Source organism: Aulonocara stuartgranti (assembly GCF_965226115.1).
Source record: "Aulonocara stuartgranti genome assembly, chromosome: 14".
Lineage (NCBI taxonomy): Eukaryota > Metazoa > Chordata > Actinopteri > Cichliformes > Cichlidae > Aulonocara > Aulonocara stuartgranti.
In genome coordinates this window covers 15744585-15763199 of record NC_138950.1, presented here as the reverse complement: position 1 = coordinate 15763199, position 18615 = coordinate 15744585, and the positions used below count along the sequence as shown (strand labels likewise).

The window sequence follows — 18615 nt, the reverse complement described above, 5'->3', positions numbered from 1 at the left end:
ATGTAAGAGTTAACATCTACCTCGTATGAAGACATAGAAACAGCAACAAAGAAGGAATCAGACATTTTGACTGACATACCTGTGCCCGTGCATACACTTGATCTCATACCCACGCAAATGTAGAGTCATAAAGGCTTCAAAGGCACAGTTATTATCGTCATAATCACTCCAAAATCTGCCGCATCTTATCTACCTTCTAACTCCTAATCCTTTCAGATTTTCAGTCATCCATCATTCTCTTTCTGCCTTTGGAGAAATTAGCCTTCTCTTCTCCTCATTTTATCTCACTGTCACATAGCCAAGATGAATTTTTAAGATAGCTTCCCGCTGGGCATTCACAAAATCAGTGGCTATTTCACAGCTTCACTTATAAGCTTAGTCTTGTGCATGCTGTGCAACCCACATTGTTTATAAGTATGCATAGTTTCTAGACTTAAGGCAAACATTGACGACAAATCATTTTTATTCAAGAACTAAAAACATTTCTTGCATTTAAAATTATGTTAGCTTGTCCGATTACTTTTGAACCTCAGAAAATGGAGGATGATGTATAAATATGGCTGTAATTAAAAAGGAAAGTCAGCACTTCAATCACATGCAGACTGCTTGATTTAAGAAGCACTGTGGTGGTGTACAGATGCAAGCTACAAAACTCTCAACAAATTATGCACCTAACTGTAGATGAAGCACATTCATTTTAGTCCATCTCTGTGTGTATTTCAGGGCTGAACATTCTTCTTGAGTTTATATTTTGCACAAGCAATCACATTTTCTTCCCTAACGGATACAAATGCAAGAGTTAGTGTCTCTCAGGAAGCCAGCTGAGCCTGGGCCTGTTTTGACAGTAAATAAGCTAATAGGCAAATGTCATGGCTATTAAATGAGTTAAACCCGATCGATGTCAACTCTGGAGCAGAGGTGTATAAATTCAATTCAAATGAGACACCAACTGACACCAATAAAACATTTGTTAGAATTTGTCAGGAGAAACACCAAGGGATGTGTGTGCGCGCGTGTGTGTGTGTGCACGGCAGGGGGAGGGCATAGGGTGCATTTGTGAATGTGAATGTGTAACTGTGCATGGAAAGGCAGTGGGAGGGAAAGCAAGGGATGACATAGAGTGAGGGTGGGGAAAAGGGATTAAGTAGGGTAGAGGTGGAGGCATAGATGAAGACGTCACTTTGCTTTGGATTCTTGGCGGTGAGAGATGAGAGAGTGATCTCCCACGCAGGCTACAGAAATGCTTACAGTGACACTTTCCCTCCACCTGGGCTGAACAAAAGGAAGGGGAAAAGTGCAAACATGTCACAGAGCCAGGAGGAGATCAATGTCCACAAACACAGTTAGCAGACAAGCAGCCATGGACGCACAAGCTGAATGCAGCTAAGCATAGAGGATGTTATGTAATTTATCTTTTTTTTAATACAGTCAGCTCTGTGCTTTTTATTCTTTTTCATCCTTCTCCTCACAGTCCTATTCGCCTCTTAACTATACATCACTTAAATCATTTCATCAGGCGCCCACCAGCTGTATCTTTTTCTCTGCAATGACAGCAACCGAGCTGAAGCGTTTTATCTCCATTCTCATCTCAACACTTTGGCTTTGATCTTCGGTTTGTGCGACTGAACGAACCTCACCAAACCATCCCAGAGGGCCACACTCTGCTGTGAATCATGGGGATCTACTCGTGCAATCAAGTCAGCACATATAGATGCTCAAATGTAAATGTACACATAAACTTTTTAAAGCATATTTGAAATGCAGAACAAACTGTACAAGGTACCTAATACTAGTCTACAATTATGGTCAAATAAAGCGGGAGCACAGAGACATAATTTGTTTCCAGCTTGCAGATAATGATCTGTTATATATCACTGAATTAGCATCTCTGCTTTCACTACTCCACACGACCTCATCAGCATTCAAAAGTGAAGCTAATCAATTCCCAGGTAAGTTCTCAAATTTGCCCAGATATGTCTACAGACAGAATGTTAGTTTAGCCCGAAGGCTGGTAGAAACATGACTTGTAATAGTGTGATTTTGCCTTCAGCATGTTAAGCACTTTGGTGGACACCAGTGTTTTAAGTACTGTTTCTGGAAGTTAAATGACGATTGATAACTGCATGCTTAATATGGAGTACACTCAGGCCAGCTCAACAAAAAAAAGGTTTGTTGTTTATCCTGACAATTCATGTGGTCAAGGAAGTCAGTGGAGTTGACCAGGAAGCAGAAAACCAGAGACTGAGATTTTTTAACTTTGAATAAAATATATATAAAAATGTGTGTGTGTGTGTGTGTGTGTGGTGCCCCCAAGGGGGGTCATCGGGAGAAAAAAAGATGTGTTTCATTAAAAACAGCTGACTATCCTTGGCAGGAAAGGTTCATTTACTGATCCTCAAATGTCCATGTTTTAATTAATACAAGTGTATGGGCTAAGTGGAGGTGAAGTCATCATTACATGACGCATGGGCTATGTGTAGCAACCAGTCAGTTGTGAGCCTGTGTGCCAATCAGAAGTTTAAAAAAAAAAAAAGAAACATAAAATGGAAATATTCAACTGTAGTACAAGTACTTGAAATTTGTTGTATCTGGATAAACCCCTTGAGATGTAACATCTTGTTTCAAGGAGGTCGAGAGAGCTGAGGGTCTGGGAGGTACTGGGAAGGTGAGCTTGAATCTAGGAGGTTTTCCAATGTTGGAAGAAGTAAAGAAGGAAAAACCACAGTGCTGCAGTGTCTCCTCTATGTGTGTGTGTTCATGCATATTTCATGGAACTATGATATTGAAGTATGTTTGAACCTCCCCCTCCCCTACAGGCCAGCAGCAAGGTCCTTCAAGCCCACATGAGCCAACATGAAGAACCACACAAACATACATTCACAAACGCACACACATAGCATGGCACCCTGGCCTTATGCTGATGAATGTCTGTCCTTCAGCGACCACAAGAGCCACAGCAGAGTGATACAGTCTGAATGAGGACAGACGAAGCAAGAGAGAAAACGATGCAGAGAGAGTGGTGACAAGGCAGAGAGGGGAAGAAAAAAAATGGAGTTAAGAGTGTAGTGTGCTGTGGGTGGAGGTGCAAGAGAAGGCAAGGCAAGGCGGTACAGAGGGCAAAGGTTCAGCACAGCTTGTCCAGCATTACTCCACCAAAATAGAGCTTCAAACTGAAAAAGGTAAGGCAGATTGGGGAGTGAGTGACTCACAGTAAACACTCTCAGCAAAAGTGTTTAATCTCAAAAGATTTTTTTTGGTAAACTTTACACCATTCAATTTGAAGTAGTGGAGGAAAAGACTGACTAAGCGTTACTTAACAACAGCGTGCATAGGTGTGGGCTGCTTGGTGATATTACAAGTATTTCAATTGTTCAGTCGATGTGAAATAACATTAACAGCCACAATTAAGGTAAAAGTATTTAACTCGATTCAACGTCTCCTCTAATTGTATAACAATTTATTATAATATAGGACTAAAGTGTTAGCAGCATAATACAGTCCATCGTTTTCATGAGTCCAGCATATTTTAACATAAAATTTGCAAATAAAAAAATATATTTATTTATTAAATATATTGCAATAGTGAAGAGTAACATACTTGATTTTTCAAGAAGAGAGGGGATTCTTTGTCATCCTGGTTTTTAAGTTACAGCAAGTTTCTAATTAGCGAGACACTTTGCTGCTGTTTAATGAACAACAAACTCTTTCAACCAGAACAAACAACCTAATAAACAAAGCACATGCACACACTCACTGAGTCTCACCAGGATACTAGCCCATCTGTTTGCTAAGGGATTCTTGCTTCCTCTAACACTGCTTAAAAAGAGAGTGGGAAACAAATGCAACCCACACACACTAGTGAGTACGGAGACATGACATCATTTTTTCCCTGTGCTGAGTCTCTGCAAAGAACGTGGGCAGGAGTGCGCGGGTAGCTTGTGTGTGTGTGTGGCTCAGTGTGATTACTAAACTGTGAGAGCCGACACAGACTGGGGAATCAGCGCAGCAGACTAATGTGCGCGCCTCTGCGTCCACATGTGTCACTTAGAAGTTGAGGCGATCTAAAAGCATCTTTTTTTCATCTCTGCAATCATCTCCTTATCTCTGCATCTGCTTCTGACTGTCTTTGTTCTTTTCTCCTTGTCTTCTCGCTGTTTATCAGCTGCTGCTTATGCAGTTATTTTTTTTCTCTGGCTTTTGTTTGGCTGCCATGCCCTGTGAGCATTGTTTAATGCACCCCCACATTCCCTGAGGAGATTGGGGGGAGTGTGGGGGTAAGATGGGGGAGGACAAGGGCATAGGCACTTCATTAATCAATCAACCAGCTTTGAAAATTTACCTAATTAACGGCTAATTACAGATCTGGGCACAGTGCCAGCTGGCATCCCATCCACCTACACCCCTGCAGTCCCCCAAATGACACTAGAGGTAAACATCCCTCCCTCGCTCCCTCTTTTTTACTCTCGTCTTTGTTAGTCTACCCATCCGTGCATCCTCTCCCCCCATTTGTTATTCATTCTCTACTGTAACAACAGATCACCGCTGATCACTCACTCAAGACATCTCTGAGCACTTGGCTCATTCTCATGTCACACCATATGGCTGTCTGATTTTGTTTTCGCAGTCTCACCGGTGAAATATTGGTGGTCATCACAGGTTCCTGGAGGCTCTCTGAAGGCACAGTCTCTCTCCAATGATCATTGGTTCGGTTCTTGTCTTGTGCTTGCCAGCTCTCTCTACGGGACATACTGGCACGCCAGGCACGCTGGATCCTGGTGACATAAGTCAGCAAAATGTATTTATTGAGACATCTTGCATTTTTTTTAAAAAAAGGGTGTTAAATTTTGGAGTTCTTCGTGAAAGGAAATGGTTTTGCTGAAACTTTTTAGAAGCCATGTTAAGTATTTGCTTCAAGGATGTTTGATGAACGATTGTTGGAGTGATAGCTGCTGAGCATAAAATACACAATGTTGTGCTGCCATAACCAAAGGCAAGCAAGTGTTGTTTTTTCTTACTCACTTTAAAAATAAGAAAAATAATGTAAAAAAGACAACAACATTCATTGGACACTTCATTAGATATATGGCTAGTGCAGAGTTGGACACCAATCTGTCTTAAACATTTTCTTGACTCTTTCATGGCATAGATTCACAAAGGAGCTGGAAACATCCCTCATTTTGGTCCATACTGACATGATAGTGTTCAGTTGCTACAAACTTGTCAGCTTTACATCCATGGTTTGTATCTCCCATTCTACCACATCCAAAAAGTCCTCTACTGGATTGAGATCTGGTGACTGTGGAGGCAATTTGAGTACAGTAAACTTAATGTCATATCCCACGCTATTACACCAGGACTACCCACCTGAATTGTTTCTTTCATGTGTTACATAAATTATGACTCTACTATCTCATTGATGCAGCAGAAAGAGTCAGTCCAGAGAACGTTTTTCCAGTCGTCTATTGTCCAATTTTTGTGAGCTAGTGTGAATTGTAGCCACAGCTTCCTGTTCTTAGCCAACAGGAGTGTCACCCGGTGTGGTCTTCTGCTGCCCATCTGCTTCAAGGTTGGATATGCTGTGCATTCACAAATGCTCTTCTGATACCTTGTTTGTATAAATGTCTTATTTTTGTTACTGTAGCATTACTGTAAGATCAACACAGTCTGTCTATTCTCCTTTAACATCAACAGATGTTCACTATTTTCTCTTTGTCTGACCATAAACCTGAGATAAATGTGAAGTAGTTTAAAATTTTCTGAATCAAATCAAATCACATTATTACCTTTTCTGATACATGGTTTGTACTTCAGGAGGTCAACCAACCTCGAAATACCTTTGTTGGTATCCCGTGATTGGCAGTAATTCAGTTTACTTAACAAAGTGGCTGGAGAGCATAGAAATACCTAAGAAGGCGTAAAGAAGTAAGTCTAACAATTACCCATTAAAGAAATGTAACACAGCTCATTCTTTATTCTCCGATCACTTAATTTTTATCAAATTTAACAGCTTTGGTGCAGAGCTTTAAGCACATCTGCAGTACTGCTGGGCTTGTTCTTGTATGATAGCATACAATAATGAATTTGCAGTATATGTGTGAGTATATATACTGTCTGTCTGGCATAGTTGTAAGACTGAGCCAAAACAGGTTTCTTGCTTCTTCTTTTTTTAATTTGCTATCATTATGAATAAAGGTTAACTTAAATTTGAATGCTCACCAAAAAATCAAACAAACAAAAAAGCACAAACACAGTGAACACAGAACTGGAAGTGAAATAGTTCACTTCCAGTTCTGTTTCTTCATAAAACTGAAGGAATATTGCCAAGATGCAAGATATTAAGTAAACAAGTGCATCACACCAGATTTCTGTCTCTCTTTCTTTAACTCATCTTCTTATTTAGCTCTTTGAATTTCCAAGACAACTTCTCCTTCTTGGCCATTCTCAAACATCTTTCTCCTCAGTTTCTTGCTTAACTTTGTCTATGTTTTCCTTTTACCTTGTCCTCTCCCAGCCTATGTTTCCAACCTACAGACAGCTTTCTCTCCATCTTTCACTTTCCGCTCACTTTCATCCCAGTAGTCACCTCAACAGCAGACTCCAGGATGGAGTGTAGGATCAATTACCCGATGGAGAAACACATTCACCTCCAGTGGAGCAGAGAGACAGCTGAGGCAAATGGAACAAATTGAATTAAACCACATCTTCTAGCTCCAAGCCACTACCTTTTCTTCTTCCTTCGCTTCCTTCGCTTCTCCTTTTCCCTTTGCTTTTTCAGTCTCTCCATTTCCGTGTATTCCTGTTTCATTGACTTTTCTCTGAGTTCATCCAAACACTTTTTCCTTATCTGTCAACGTTTTTTTATCCTATAGAGAAATTGTTTTTTTTTCTATCCTTGGCTTCCAATGAAGTGAGAGCCTGAAGCCAGAGCTGTTCTTCCCTGTCGCACCTACAAGTGTGTAACTGCGTAGATGAAAGCTGACAAGAGTTAATGCTTTCAAAGTGACCCTTGACCCCACAAGTCCATGACCCCAAAGAACAGAATGAATTGAAAGGAACTGAACATGGATGACATTCAAAATGAAAGCCTTTCATATTGTAAGAATCTATTGTTATGACTGGGTATTGTACAAATAATCATAATGATACATAAAGCAGCCAAAAGTGATACTCACACAGCAGCCTTTATCTCTAGGTGCTGTTGTTGATCACGGCGGTGAAGGCTATTGTCGTCCTCCATCTCACTCCTACGTGGACAACTTCTACAACGATAACAGTGCAGATAAAGAATAATTGTGAGGTTGGAAATATAAATACTGGCATCAACACAGAACATGGTGTATGCAAATCATCTAAAAAATGATAAGTTGTTACTGCAGGGTTACTGCACATACTAGGCTAGTGAAACCCCAATTTCAAAAACATACATAAAAGCAAACAATGTTTTGCAAATGTCATAAATCCACATTTAAAGAAAAATATCCCACTTTGATGGAAATGCCTCAAAAAGCTGGCATGAGGGCAAACAAAGGTTGGAAAATTAAGTGGTAATGTAACTAATTAGACTAACTCGTAACAGGTAAGTAATTTGACCCATAGTTTCTCAAAAATAAAGATGGCAGATGCTCACTAATCTGCAAAAACATGCATGCACAAATTGTTGAATTGTTTTAGAATAATGTTCGGCATTTGCAATGATTGAATATCTCATCATCTGCATTATATGATATTATTAAAACATTCCAAAAATCTGGAGAAATCTCTATGTGCAAGAGGCACAGCCTAAAGTCAATATTGGAATGTCAATGAGCTTCAGGTTCTTCAGGCAGATCTGTATTAAAAACAGATGATTCTGTCATGGAAGTCATGACAGAATTCCAACATAGGAACATTTAAAGAAGAATACATGTGTACGTACAGAAGAAGAACCAGCTTGTTATCAGCAATCAGTTCAAATGCCTGCATCTCTGATGGTATGGGGGGGCACAAGTGCCTATGAAAGTCGCAGCTTGCATATGTGGAAAGGTACCATCAATGCTAAAAGGTACATGGTACATTCTTTTAAATCTGTGTTCAATTTTGAATAAAATATGGCTTTATAAGATTTGCAGATTCATGCATTCATTTTTTTATTTACATCTTACACAGCTGCCTAATGTTTTTGGAATTGTGAAATAAAGTGCTGTTATGGCAAAATGGTTCTGATAGCTTTAAAATCCAACATTGCATTTTCCTATTGTGGAGAATGCCGTGTGCTTTGGGGTTTTTTGCTCATTTATGAACAGGCAGATTTCTGTACAGGGTCTCACCTTTCTATCTTTTGAACAGCTTGGCCTCCGCTGTGGTTGCAGTAGCGATGATACCTTTTCACTTCTTCCTGGCAGTTGAAAAACATCAATATGTCAGCATGGTCTATAATTCTCAGTGTTAATGGAATACGCATATGACAGTGGAAAAGCTGTATGATAATAAATATGTAGTATATCTATCTGTATGTGTAATTAATAACACCTACACACATACTGCCTGGCATAGCTACATAACTGAGTCAAATCAGGTGATTTATAATTTGTTGTTGCTATCAGTCCCTTCTAACCTCAAATAAGGGCGCATATTTGAGTCACTTGATTAACACAGATTTGTAAGTTGGAATAATGCTGATGCATAGCAGCATATGTCGTATGCAGGTGCCAACTAGCCGGGTATCCGCTAAGAAGAGCCACTCTCCTAAACAGTAGGTCATAGCAGGTCTCACCACAATCTTGTAAACATTTCCTTTCACTCTTGCTGCTTTTATTCTGTTAAAAAACAACCCTGGCAGCTCTTCTCCACCTCTTCTCCACTTGTCTCATGCACTGTCTGTTGCTTTGAATGGTCTGCCACAGACATTTAAACTCACCCACCTTCACTACCTCTACTCCTTACTTCTTTACTACTCTGCCTGTCTCCCTTTCATTCTCACATATGTATTTTGTCTTGCTTCTACTGACTTCATTCCTCTTCTCTCCAGGTCATACCTCCACCTCTCCAGGCTCTCCTTATCTGCTCCCCACTCTCACTAGACACGGCAGTGTTGTCTGCAAATATCATCTGTCAACATGTCCATCGCTGCCACAAACAAGAAGGGCTTCAGCACTCATCACTGAGCTTACACCCACCCCCACCTTGAACTTTCACTGACACTTCTACTGTACACCTCACTGATGTCTCGCTGTACTGCACCACACTTTGCCACTCTTGATTTTCTCATTTAGTATCACAGTTCCTTTCTTAGTACCTTATCATAAGCCTTCGCTAGATACACAAAGACACAAAAAAAACCCTCTCACCTTCTCTATCAAAATTCTTAAAGCAAAAGTTGCATCTATAGTACTCTCATGGCATGAAGCCATACTGCTGCTCACTGATCATCACCCCTGTCCTTAACCTTCCCTTCAACCACTTATTCCCACGGTTTCATGGTATGACTCATCAACTTTATCTCTCTGTAGTTATTACTAGGCTTGTCACGATACTGCAATTGCAAAGTCGATACCGACTTTGCCAGGACTCCATACAAATTTGAAACAGGTATTAGATTAAGATCAAGTTTAAAGGTGTTGGTTTGGAGGTTTTATCCAGTTCACAAATTATTTAGATAATTTCATTGCAGACCCTGAAGATAAAATATATTTTAGAACATACTAATAAACTAAGGGTTCAGCAAACAGCACAATACCTAACATCTAAATAATGTAATTATTGTAGAAGAGCATTATGGAAAAGTTACAAATACATTATGGATAAAGGGTGCTTTTACTTATACTTAAAATAATAATAATAATAATAATAATAATAATAATAATAATAATAATAATAAAAAAATAAGTTGTGAAAAACAGAGCACTCACTTTTAAATCTGACCACACAGTTTGCTACATCAAAATAGGTGACATATTTTAATAAATTACTGTAAAAATAGAAAAGTTACATTTCATCATCTTGCCTGCGGCTGCCTGCTGCTCTCTCTCTGCAGCTCTTTGCATCCTCAGCGCTACTCATCAGTCCTGAAACCGCTGCTCTGCTCCAGACTTTCACCTTTCATTTGCTCTGTTTAGGTCTTGGACTCTATGCTAAGTTCAGCTATGGTTCCCTCACTGCTAAGTGATAATTGCTAAGTGGCTAATGTTACTGTGTGTGCCAGACAGGTTAACATTTATGATAACTGTCTAAAACTTCAGTGTTGTTGAAACAGGAGGTTTACTGACGACTGAAATTCTTCCTAAAGTGTCGTTCAGTGTCATAAACGTTAACTTCTTTAGTTGTTAGTGAGGAGAGGAGCTCTTTGCCTCACTGTGTCAGCTACAGGAAGTAAAGACAGCACTGTTTCTATCAGTGTTGTTGCAAATACGTATGCATTTCCTCACTCTCCAGGATTGTGTTAAACATTCTGGTTAAAATGTCCGTTGACCTCTTCTAGACACCATCACACATCCACAGGTATGTCTTCTGGAACACCAGTCCTTCCATCTCTTCATAGCTGTCCTCACTTCCTCCTTACAAATCTTCTGCACTTCCTGCACTAACCTTTCTCTATTTGTCCCCCTCTTTCATTTTCTTCATTAATCAGCTTCTCAAAGTACTCCTTCCTTGTTTTCAACACTCTTCCTTCGTTTGTTAGTTCCCATCTCTATCTGTAACCACCCTAACATCCTTTCCAGCCATCTCGCCAATCAATACAAGTTTTCCTTCCTTAGTGTTCAACCTCATACACATTTCACTATAAGCTTTTTCCTTTGTTACCTCTCCCAGCCTATCAGACTTTATCTTTTCTAACCTTTTCCTTTGAATACTTTCCTCAATTCCTTGTCTTCTTTCTTCTGTAAAGAATCAAACACCTTTTTGGCAGTGTCCTTTACGGCTTCATCTGTATTTTTCCAGTCATCTGGAAACTCTTCACTACCCAGAGCCTTTCTCTTGCAAACACAATACATCTACCTTCCTCCTCGCCATCATATCAGTCAACTCTCTCCCTTTACCTGTCTTGGTTCCTACATTTAAAATCCCTAGTCTCATCTCCATATTCCAGCCTCTTCTTTTCGTTTCGTTTCTCTTGTTCTGGCTCAGAACACACTTTCAGCCTCGCTTCTTCCTTTGTCTTTGGCCAACAGGACCACAGTTTGCATCCTGATAGTTAACAGCACTGGAGGCAGTTGTTGTTAAACCAGACCATGACCAATTTGGTATGGAAAGCTCATTCTTGATGATTTGATTGATTTCGATTTTATGCCGAATGCTCTGATGAAAACGTCTTATATCTGGGCATGGGACTGGCAATACATCTGGAAAAATGGTGAGTTTTGTAGGCTGAACTAATTCACACGCCTTAAATACATTTATCTAGTTATTCATCCAACTTTACATTTTTGTTCTCATCTTTAAATACAATAAACCTTACTTCATAAATTAATGTGCCAAATGATGTAACATAATATTCATACTCTAAATTGTAAAATGTAGAAATATCAACAATGAGTATAAAAATAAACCTGGCTAAATCAAGGAAATTAAAATGATACAACTCTTTTATAAGGCGTTATAGGTGCATAAACACTACTAATGGATCATTGCTTGATAGTGGTTGCTAGGCAACATGATTACATATGTAAGAACCTTTAGGGGCCTTTTAGATACCTGTGTGAAAAGTTTGGTTGCACAACTGATTGTGTGGGAGTAGTTTGCAGACAAACCAACAAATATTTTTTCTATTACACTAAAATACACGATCACCTGTGGCAGTGTGAACTTCATATGTCAGTGTTTCTCATACAACTCATTCTGTTGAGTTTAAAAGACAAAATGTACATTTGAAAGGTCTGGGAAAACCTGTGTTTCCAAATTTAATTCTTTCTAGACGACAATATGCCCCTTGAGATGACAAGAAACTATTTAAAGTATGTAGTCTTGGCATTGTCCAGTTACAGAACTACCCCAGTTTGAACATCACCACACAAACTTATACTATACTTGTTGGGGAAAGAAAAAGACTACTTTGGAACATATTCTCAGGCCAGACATCCTAAAGTTCATAATTTCAACTGCAGCCTTTTGCATTCAATACATACAAAATCAAATCTTTTGAGCAAAATTTTGTGTCACAGCACATTCATTTTCTGTATGTTTTGCACATTTCGGTACATGTAGTACAGGCATTGTGTGCTGTTACTGTAATAGTTTGACTCTTCTAAATGTTTATGCATATCTACCAACCAAAGCCAATTATGGATTAAGTGTTCAAGATGCCAGGCAAAGGATTTAAAATATAAGTGTGTCAACAAGTGTTATGCCGTATCAAATGAAGACTCCATCCAGATGCTCTAGCCAACATAAGAATCCATGACTAATGGCAATGGCAGTGTTAAATGGAATGAATGTGTTAGCATATTTTATACAATATTTGTTAATATAAAAATTTTGATATGCTAAAATATATGGATACTACTGAGATCAGAAATAATTACTCTTCATGATACTGATTATGATAAAGATCAGCTGACAAATCACAGCTTAAAGAGACAATTATTAGTTACTAATATTTACTGAAGCTATGTTTTTTTGTTGTTGTTGTTTTTTCAGCTACTATTTATTCACCACCAACTGTAATCTCTTGGGTTTCTGAACGAGATAAAATGCTCTACAATTACATAAGAAATATCAAGGGAGGGATATTGCTTGCAGTCTATAGGGCAATCGATTAAATCAACACCTGAATACATGGTTGCATAGAAACGGGGATATTAGTGAAACCTGCCGCTCCTGTGCATATAAACAAGTTTATCACATTATTTTCGATAGCAAAATAAGGGCAATCAATAGACTTGGATGCAAGGTAAAGTGAAGCATTAAGTTGCTGAAAAATGGGAGATGGATGGAAAAGTGGGATAAAGGGGAGAGAAAACAACAGCACATAGCAGAAAGTCTGCTTCCCTTTAATTGATGAGTTATTAAAATCATTATTTCTCAGCGTCCTAGTTCTATCACAAAGATCGATGGCAGGCACCACTGAACGGCCACACTAAAACACTTGCACACGTACACAAAACACTTGTGGGAGATGGTCGGGCCTTTGTGCCCTTCAGTCTAGCATTGTCTCTCCACAGGATAAAGCCCCCCTCCACAAGCCCGTGGACACAACCACTGCACTAGAACAGTTAATGCACCTGCATACGTGCACAGCAGCATGTATGCAAGCACGTATACACCTCAGTCTGATCTCAGAGGATTTCATTACAGTGTGTTGATGCGCCGAAACATCTGCATTACACTATTGACTCTTTAGCTGTCGCTCGACTTGCCGATCAGCTCGAGGAAATACCCAATCAAGAGGGCTGTACCACTGGAGGTGCTCATTAATTGTGACATTGGAAATCAATTTACATGCGCAGTGCATGAGAGGAGTAATATGGAAGTCAACATTTACTCTTTCGTCTGAGTCCCCAAGTACAAAAAAAGCATTCAGAGAGATGATAGTGTTACTGAGGTGTTTCTGTGATTACGTAATTTGAAATCTTGTTTTCTCTTAGTATTATAGCTATGCAGTAAAAGAGTGGCAATAAATGTGCTTATATAGAAAGCTTTATATCCTTTAAGAGGTGAGAAAGGGGTACGAGAAAACTAGGAGAGAGAAAAAAGAAAAGACAAACAAATCCAAATGAAAGTGTCGTGTGAAAATAGTTACATGTTGATTATATTATAACATGTAAAGACCTTTAACTGGCAGGTGCAGCTGAATGTATACATTCTCATAAATCCTAGGCTGCTGTACTTACACAGCTATCAATATCTGGCTGGAGTAGATCTAGTAAAGCTAGAAGAAGCAAATCAGGTACAGCAACACAAAAAAAGTAGATGAAGGTCTGTAATTAAAAAGTTAAAAAAAAAACCCTCATACATACCTATTTATTTGAAAGACATCCACAGATTTAATATCTATAAATCAAAAGAAATGACTCTAATGGAAGAGCCATCACACAGCATTTACACTAAGGCTGAACAGGCACATATTTTAACTATCTGTTCCTCTTTTGATCTGCCGTCTTTTGCTGCTGCGAGGTAATTCTGCTCGACACGTGATGACAGATCTCAAAACTGTTAGTTTTGTCAATTTTCTGCTGACCAGCTGTTTTGGTTGGGCGGCAGATTCGTCTCCTTCGCACTGATGCACTCAGAACATACTTTATTCGATATGAGCCTTCAAAACTGCCTGTGTTGAGCATATGGCACTGCGGTGAAGAATGCAGAACATTCAAGAAGCTGAAAATGGTGAGGTACAATGAGGGAAGCAAGAGCCTATCAATTAAGAAGAAGTGAGCACAGGGTTATTCAAAAAAAAAATGCAATAGAAGAAGAAGATATGAAGTGGGTGGGGTGTGATGAAAAGAGATGAAGGAGGTGAGAGAAAATGATCACACACCCCATCAAAATGCAAAATGGAGCACTTGGGAGTATTCCCCAGCCGGTACTATTAACCAGCGGAGAGCTGCTCCGGTTAACATATGGTGAGGAAAGTTCTGAGTGCATATAGACAAGGCCATCATCGGTAAGGGGGCTTCTTTCAGTGATCAAAGACCGTAAGCTCACACTTTGAGACCTGACCAGCCTTCAGGGACATTTTAAAGGGATGAGATGGAAATCACCACAGAACTGGCAGATAATTGTGTGTTTTACCGTGAGGTGGGGAGAGGTGTTTTTTTTATTTACCTGTGGCACTAAATTCCAGTGTGAATACGAACACTGGGGTGGGCAAAGAACACATCTGTCCATCAGCGTGCAAGCTCATGCTGCTCGTCCACATCATTACAACTCAATCGCGGGGCGTTTGAGTGAGCTAGCGCAAACAGCACTCAGCGCTGCTCTGTCCCACTCAGGGAGATACAGTAATGCACTTCTGAAATATGACACCCTTCCCTGGCACCACACTCGTACTGTGTACAACCCTCTGCATAACAGAATGCTGCAGTTGTGCCTAAAATGCAAGACTCTGTTGTTGCCCTGTACCGCGATACAGGATCTGAATGAAATCCATGGATATTCAGCTCCTGTTGAATATATTCATTAAAAAGACTGCACATTGGGACATTTTTTTCTTGATTTTTATTGAATTATAAGTTTCATGCATGATACTGGTAACAGATTTCAAAATTCCAACTGTGAGTGGTGCATCAAATATTCCACCTTTTATATTTTATACTTAACCCCATTAGATGTGACCCCATTGGCATGCTGCTTAAATAATCTCTCTGTAAAATGATTAGCAACACGGACCCATAGCCATAAAATTCAGCTTTTCCATTGATTACGGGGTAATAGCTAGATAGATTAATGCGCTTCTCACGGGGTTCTCACCTCGGCAATGAATCTGAATCACTCATGCACACGGAGCAAGTGGAGCAGCCTCAGTAACCCACATTTGTATCCTCACTCATATATATCTAATGCCAATTACTGATTGGTCCTTCACCGAGCTTCTTCACGTCCTCCTCAGCAGTCTTGCATGAATCCACCCTGACGTGGCATGTCACAGAGCTGAGCTAGATCAATTTAGAAATGTCATTTTTGGAAAAGTGATGATGAAATTCAGCTGTCAGGTCGCGCAGTAGAAACACATCAGGATAAAATCTGAAGTCAAAATGAGCAAGTGTTGGAGGATGTGAAATAAAAAAAGGGGGGGGGGGGGCACCATCATACTATATTGCAGAGTAAGTGAAAAATGTATGATGGAACTCTGCTTTCAGATCTCACAGGCTCAATATCCCCAGCCACCGATAATGCGCAACACTACATCACCGACATTAAATATTCAGGGGCTCGCTACACCTAGGTGAACTTGTGCACCTATACACTCACCTCGAGCACACAATGGAAACAGTCTGTTAAAGATGACTCGAGCAGAACAGAATTTACATTAGCAAGTCAACTGCAACAACTGCTCCTTTCAAACCAGATGTCAGAGCTATTAAACTCTATACATGAGCTCAGGACTCATTGCAATGAGGAACACATGCCAGCCCCATTCAGCTGAGCAGTTCAACTATGGCTATAGAAATATGACTATTTCTTTCTGAAAATGAAGTCATTTATAATGAAGGGCGCTATATGTAGTATTAATGAGACCTTTTTTAGTTGCGGCCACAACGATAATCTTTGAGTGGCCCCGAGCCAACATAAAAAAAGCAATTTCCTAAACCAAACTGAACTCAGTCAGTTTTACCATTTTAAATGGTGAATAAGGGAAGCAGAATTCAAAGCACTTAGAGAGCAAGGGAGAAAAACGGCTTTAATATAGTTTTGGAAAAGATTTTCCATTGTGCATAATGTTGGTGCTTTTCTAATGTCTTTCCAAAGTGCAACAGAAGTCCAAAAGCGGATAATGAAAGACATTTTTAATAGATGTTTGCAACATACACCGTCTTCTCTCCTCTCCTAGAAGTGTGTGGTGCCCAGCAGTGAAAGCGTCAACTTAGCGCTCCAAAAAAGAATGACAAAGTGAATGACATCATTACTGAACTGTTCCCTCACCGAAAAAAAAAAAACAGTCTGTCATCCATCCACAGACATGACTTTCCCAGCACCAGACAATTATATATAATCTATTTTACAGTAATGACAACAATACTAACAGCCTGCGTCTTACCTGGTTATTGATGCACAGAGCAAGGTGCTTCCTCTCCCGAGCCAGACTCCCGCTGCGCAGTCTCACCTCCTCTCCTTGGTGAACATTTCTGTAAGGACATCACTCAAGTTAGAGTGCAAAACTCTCAAAAATATGAAATATGTCAGAATCTCTCGACATGCGAGGAGCCTGTACTCTGTGTCCAGCTGCAGAGAGTACCGATACGTAGGGTTTTAAAATCACTCATCAGTGCTTGAAGCAGCCGTTACCGGAGCTTCCCGTTTAACCGAAATAACAAACACTGCTGCTTTACATTTGGGACTAAGGCGAGTCGCTGCGCGGGTTACTAACCTGTACGTGCCGCTCCTCAGCATGACGAGCTCTCCACCCGCAGTCAGACAGAGATGCAGTGAACACTTAGAGTCGGGAGCAGCCGGTGAGCGACCACACTTGGAAAATTTTCGCAGCCAATGGGATGCTGAGGGTGTGCGCGTGCCCCCCGCCTCTGCTTTTCAATACAGCGCCCCCCCCCCCCCGCGCGTGTTGACACGGCGTCATTTAACTTGGCGATCGACTTTAATCGCTGTATTCTGCGCGGTTTATCTTTTGCGTGTGTGTGTGTGTGTGTGTGTGTGTGTGTGTGTGTGTGTGTGTGTGTGTGCGCGCGCGCGCGGGGGAGGGGGGAGGTTGCTGGGAATTGCTCACGGTGTGCCAATCTATTTGCTCTTAGCAACTAACTTCCAGGGTGTGGGTTGGACTCAAGTTAAACAAACAGCACGATTGATATTTTATATCACGCCACCCTACACAGACTCAGGTGAGAACCGAAGAGGTGAGGTATAAAGATGCCTAAATACTAAAAGGCCTCCTTTAAGGGTCGTTTTGCTGTAGGGCCTATCAAACCATCAGATTTGGCCTTTTGGATGGAGGACTTCCAAATCTGCCCGCTGTCCACCTACTATAAAAGGATCCTTATCCCGGTGTCCTACAGCCTAGTCTTTTTGCTTGGCCTGAGTTTAAACGGCGTCCTGCTGTGGTGCGTTATCTGTCGGACGCGCCGCTGGAGCAACACGGTGATCTACCTGACCAACCTCGCAGTCGCGGACCTCCTCTTCGTGTTGGCCCTTCCTCCACTTATCATCAGCGATGCTATGGGAAACTTCTGGCCCTTCGGCAACATCTTCTGCAAAACTGTTAGATTTGTCTTTCTGGTCAACCTCCACTGTAGCATAATGTTTGTCACCTGCGTCAGCGTTCACCGGTTCATCGGGGTGTGCTATCCCATCGCTGCTGTGCGCCTCAGGACCAGAAAGTTCGCCATCCTTGCGTCAGGGTCCATTTGGATTCTAGCCAATGCCGAGATTTCACCGACATTTGTGTTTGCGCACACGGGTGTGATCAACAACATGACTGTTTGCTTTGAAATGACCGGCCCGACGCAATTTGATATGTTCTTTCCATATGGGCTGTTCTTGGTTATAGCGGGCTTTTTGATCCCATTCTTGGTCGTGGTCACCTGTTACTGCTCCATGATAAAGGTGCTGTACTGCGGGGCCGCGGACTGCATTTCTAATACCAGGAAACAGCGTGTGCGCAAAAAGTGCTTGTATACCCTTTTAACTGTGTGCCTCATGTTTGCCGTTTGTTTTATGCCGTATCATATTGTCCGCACTGTCTACATGTTTGTCAGAGTCTACATGCCAGGAAACTGTCATCTGCTGAACCTGGCCATGATCACGTTTAAAGTCTGGAAACCGGTTGTCGTGCTAAACTGCTGCGTAAATCCTCTCATCTACTTCTGTAGTTCTCAGCCAAAGCGTCTGAAGTTCAGAGCCTGGCTCTGGAGGAGGAATAAAAGAGTGGAGCCCACTGTGTGTCTGGTCAGCAAGAGGTGTGAAGGGTATAATCCGTGAAGGGATGTGATCGGTAGACAACAGTGATTTAAATTATCCTACAAACGCATTCTC

The 18615-nt window shown here is 40.7% G+C and overlaps 2 protein-coding genes across 2 annotated transcripts in view; one reads left to right on the top strand and one right to left on the bottom strand.

Moving 5' to 3' along the window:
- Positions 1-17105, bottom strand: part of schip1 (schwannomin interacting protein 1) — a 240246-nt gene extending 223141 nt beyond the window's left edge. The window contains exons 1-5 of the mRNA XM_082503656.1: positions 17000-17105; positions 16670-16757; positions 8307-8374; positions 7173-7259; positions 4631-4772 (exon numbers count right to left, since the gene is read on the bottom strand). Coding sequence (XP_082359782.1) covers positions 4631-4772; positions 7173-7259; positions 8307-8374; positions 16670-16757; positions 17000-17022 — 408 coding nt within the window. The 5' untranslated portion in view covers positions 17023-17105. The remainder of the gene's footprint in view (positions 1-4630; positions 4773-7172; positions 7260-8306; positions 8375-16669; positions 16758-16999) is intronic.
- A 238-nt stretch (positions 17106-17343) lies between these two features.
- LOC309688372 (P2Y purinoceptor 3-like) lies at positions 17344-18595 on the top strand. The gene has a single exon (XM_082504037.1). It carries the CDS (start codon positions 17572-17574, stop codon positions 18559-18561), a length of 990 nt encoding a protein of 329 aa, XP_082360163.1. The 5' UTR covers positions 17344-17571; the 3' UTR covers positions 18562-18595.
- Positions 18596-18615: the final 20 nt, after the last annotated feature.

Bases quoted from the DNA above. Each gene is read 5' to 3' on its own strand.
- LOC309688372 (XM_082504037.1), top strand. From the start codon at position 17,572: ATGGAGGACTTCCAAATCTGCCCGCTGTCCACCTACTATAAAAGGATC.